This window comes from Panicum virgatum, chromosome 4K (genome assembly GCF_016808335.1).
Source record: "Panicum virgatum strain AP13 chromosome 4K, P.virgatum_v5, whole genome shotgun sequence".
Classification (NCBI taxonomy): Eukaryota; Viridiplantae; Streptophyta; class Magnoliopsida; order Poales; family Poaceae; genus Panicum; species Panicum virgatum.
The window spans coordinates 18,233,214-18,236,303 of NC_053139.1; the positions used below are offsets into that span (position 1 = coordinate 18,233,214).

Sequence of the window (3,090 nt, forward strand, 5' to 3'; positions counted from 1 at the left end):
ACAGCATGAATCAATCTCCGGTACGGAATCAAGTTCTAGCAGCGCACCACCACATTCACCAACATCCTGCACGCCGAGAGATCTAGAAGAGGCGCGCGGCCTCCGACGAGCATCCAGAGGCCCTCTGCTCGTCACCCGCTGCCGGGAGGAAGTCGTGGCGAGCAGTGCCGTGGATGGCATCATGGAGGAGGGCCGGAGGGGGCAGCATTACGAGTGGGGTGGGAGGGATGCCGCGGTGACCGTCCGGAGTTTTGTTGGCTCGTAAGCGAGAGGGATCGGTGAGAAAAATAATTCTTTTTTGACGGAAACATCTTCTAACTCACGATTTTTATGGGTCTACCCTTCCTCCCACCTCTCTTAACGCTGACAGGTGGATTCAGCATGAGGGATACGGTGGATCCGATACAGGTGAAAAATATTTCCAATTATTTAGGATCTTTATAGTATATAAATAGTTAAGTCAAATTAATCTAACTTTGACCGATTATTACGTACGCGCTAATATAAACTCCCTCCCTCCCAGTTTGGTGCCCGCCGTCCGAGAGCTGTGGAACGCGTGGGAGATCCACTGTCTGATCCTCATCAGCCTTTCCCTGCAAGTCTTCCTCTTCCTTTTTGCCGGCATACGGCAGCGCAGCTCATGGTGGTTGCCGCGAACCTTGCTGTGGCTCGCCTACCTGTCGGCCGACTCGGTGGCCGTCTTCGTGCTAGGCCACCTCGCAGTCCGCGCGAGCGAGCCGGGGCATCAGCAGATCATGTCCTTCTGGGCGCCTTTTGTGCTCGTCCACCTGGGCGGGCAGGAAACTATTACCGCCTTCTCCAAGCAGGACAACGAGCTGTATAGGCGGCACCTGCTGAACCTGGTGACCCAGGTCGCGGTTGCCGGATACGTCGTGGGCAAGGCGTCCTGGCCGGACGCCCGGCTCAGGGCTGCCGTGGCGATCGTGTTTTTCTCCGGGTGCACCAAGTACGCCGAGCGCATCTGGTTCCTCTACTTCGCGAGCCCAGGGCGGCTCAGGAGGTGGAGCAGGGGCAGGCGTATTTTCTTACAGAACCTAGTAAAGCGGCGGCACCGACAGCCAGACGAGGAACTTAATGATAAGCCAGCAGCGGAAGGGACGAGGGAGGAAGCCGTAAAAAAAGCCAGGGACTCACTTAGTCTGATGTCGAAAGGTGGCTCAGGACGTCAACTGTTCTGGGATGCCATTACTCAGCTGGTAGCTGATATCATGTCAGTGGATGCTCCCCTCAACCAGACGCACAACATCACAATAATAGCTGCGGACCAGCAGAAAGACTCAAACCTGAAGGAGCTTGATCTACTACCAGGTATGCTCAAGGAGTTTCTGTACAGCGAGAGCCGCCACAGCGCCTACGAGCATGTGGGAGCACTCCTGGGACTTTGCTACCGGCGACTCTACACCAAGGACTTTCTTCAAGAAAATTTCATTATTAGTAGTAACAAAATTTCTCTTACCATCGGCAACGTGGCATGGAGCCTCTTCACGTGTGTTCTAATTTCAATAGCCCTGGCACTCTTCATGGCCGCTGAAAAGGGGGGCCAACTCCATGCTAGCAGTAGAGCTGATATCTGGGTCTCCTACTTACTGCTTGTAGGAGCAATAGTCCTAGATGTGTCCTCTGTCGCCGTCTTCAGTTTTTCCCGCATAGCCAACTGTAATAACAAGCTGCCTAATTGGTGCAAGAAACAGTGGTCCCAAAAGATCGGACAATACAGCATCATCAAAAGTGCAGGCATGTGGTCCGTACAGCGATGGATTAGCTGGGATGTAACACGCCAACCCATCACAAAGGATCACTTGTCCATCCATAAGTTCATCCTCGACACTTTGTTAGTCTCTGGTACAAAGGAACAATGGAACATTGCCAGCACCCGTGGCCAGTTAGCGCTTCGTAAGTGGACGACACTAAAAGCACTAGAAGAGACTGTTAGAAGCAGTTTTGACTTCCCGACAAGCGTGCTCATCTGGCACATTGCAACAGACATATGCTACTATTCTGATCAAGGACTGAAGGAGCACAACTTGCTTAGGGAAGAAAAGACGAAGAAGCACAAGCAAATGAGCAGAGAATTATCACAATATGTCATGTATCTTGTCTTTAAGTGCGGTGTGATGCTTACTACCAACTCCGAGCTTGTACATGACAAAGCTGAAGAAGAAATTGCTGATATTTTACTATATTGTCGGAAGCATGATCTAGGCGAGAAGGATGCTGTCATGAGGCTTTTTCAAGGAAAGGAAAAGCAACAACTGGACTACTCGAAGGATGAAATCCGGAACAAGCAGCATGAGGAATCAGAGGAAAAACAAGACACAGATGAAATCCAAATGGAGCGTGAAGAATCGCCCAACATTCCCAGTGGCTCTTCTTCAAATCATATGAAGAAACTCGAGCAGAGCGTTCAAGCTCTCGAGTCTCCAGTGCTGCCCCGTGCACGTGCGGTGGCCCAGGAGCTCATCAGCATCAAGGATGAAGCTGAACGTTGGGACCTTATCGCCGCAGTATGGGCAGAGAAGCTTTACTACACTGCGGCTCGTTGTGGAGGTGGTTTCCACTACGAGCATCTAAGCACTGGTGGTGAGTTCGCCACCCATGTTCTCGTTCTCATGTATTTACTTGGTCCTTTCCTGCCACTAGCTTACCAGTAGACTAGCCTGTATCAGGGTCGTGTAACTATAAACGGACATGACATCAGTAGTTTACCTTTTTCACATTTTTTTCCTTCTTTTCCAAAAGGTCCGTACTATTTTCCTCACAATAGAGGCTCCCTATCAGAGGTGAGATTTTTAATGAGAGGGATCCTATATAATATACTCTAAAGCGAATAATAAAGAGTATCTTTATTACCCCAGAAATTTTAGCATGAGTCAAAGCAACAAAACGATTGCAAAGATCGACGACTATAGCTAGAAGCAATAAGCATACTGATACTCAGCTTCTTCGTTAAGGGGCTCTCTGGTTTCAAATAAACTGGAGGCAATTAGCATACGTTCGCTAAAGGCTCACTATGTCAAACTAAGGGGAACACTTCATGTGTAAACCAACATCTCCGTGCAAACTATGCAA

At 49.7% G+C, this 3,090-nt stretch overlaps 1 protein-coding gene across 1 annotated transcript; it reads left to right on the plus strand.

Annotated features, from left to right (window-relative positions):
• Window positions 1-249: 249 nt before the first annotated feature.
• On the plus strand, window positions 250-2,814 carry LOC120703371. The gene is made up of 2 exons (XM_039987416.1): window positions 250-408; window positions 524-2,814. Exon 2 carries the CDS (start codon window positions 756-758, stop codon window positions 2,670-2,672), a length of 1,917 nt encoding a protein of 638 aa, XP_039843350.1. The 5' UTR covers window positions 250-408; window positions 524-755; the 3' UTR covers window positions 2,673-2,814.
• Window positions 2,815-3,090: the final 276 nt, after the last annotated feature.

Bases quoted from the DNA above. Each gene is read 5' to 3' on its own strand.
- LOC120703371 (XM_039987416.1), top strand. From the start codon at position 756: ATGTCCTTCTGGGCGCCTTTTGTGCTCGTCCACCTGGGCGGGCAGGAA.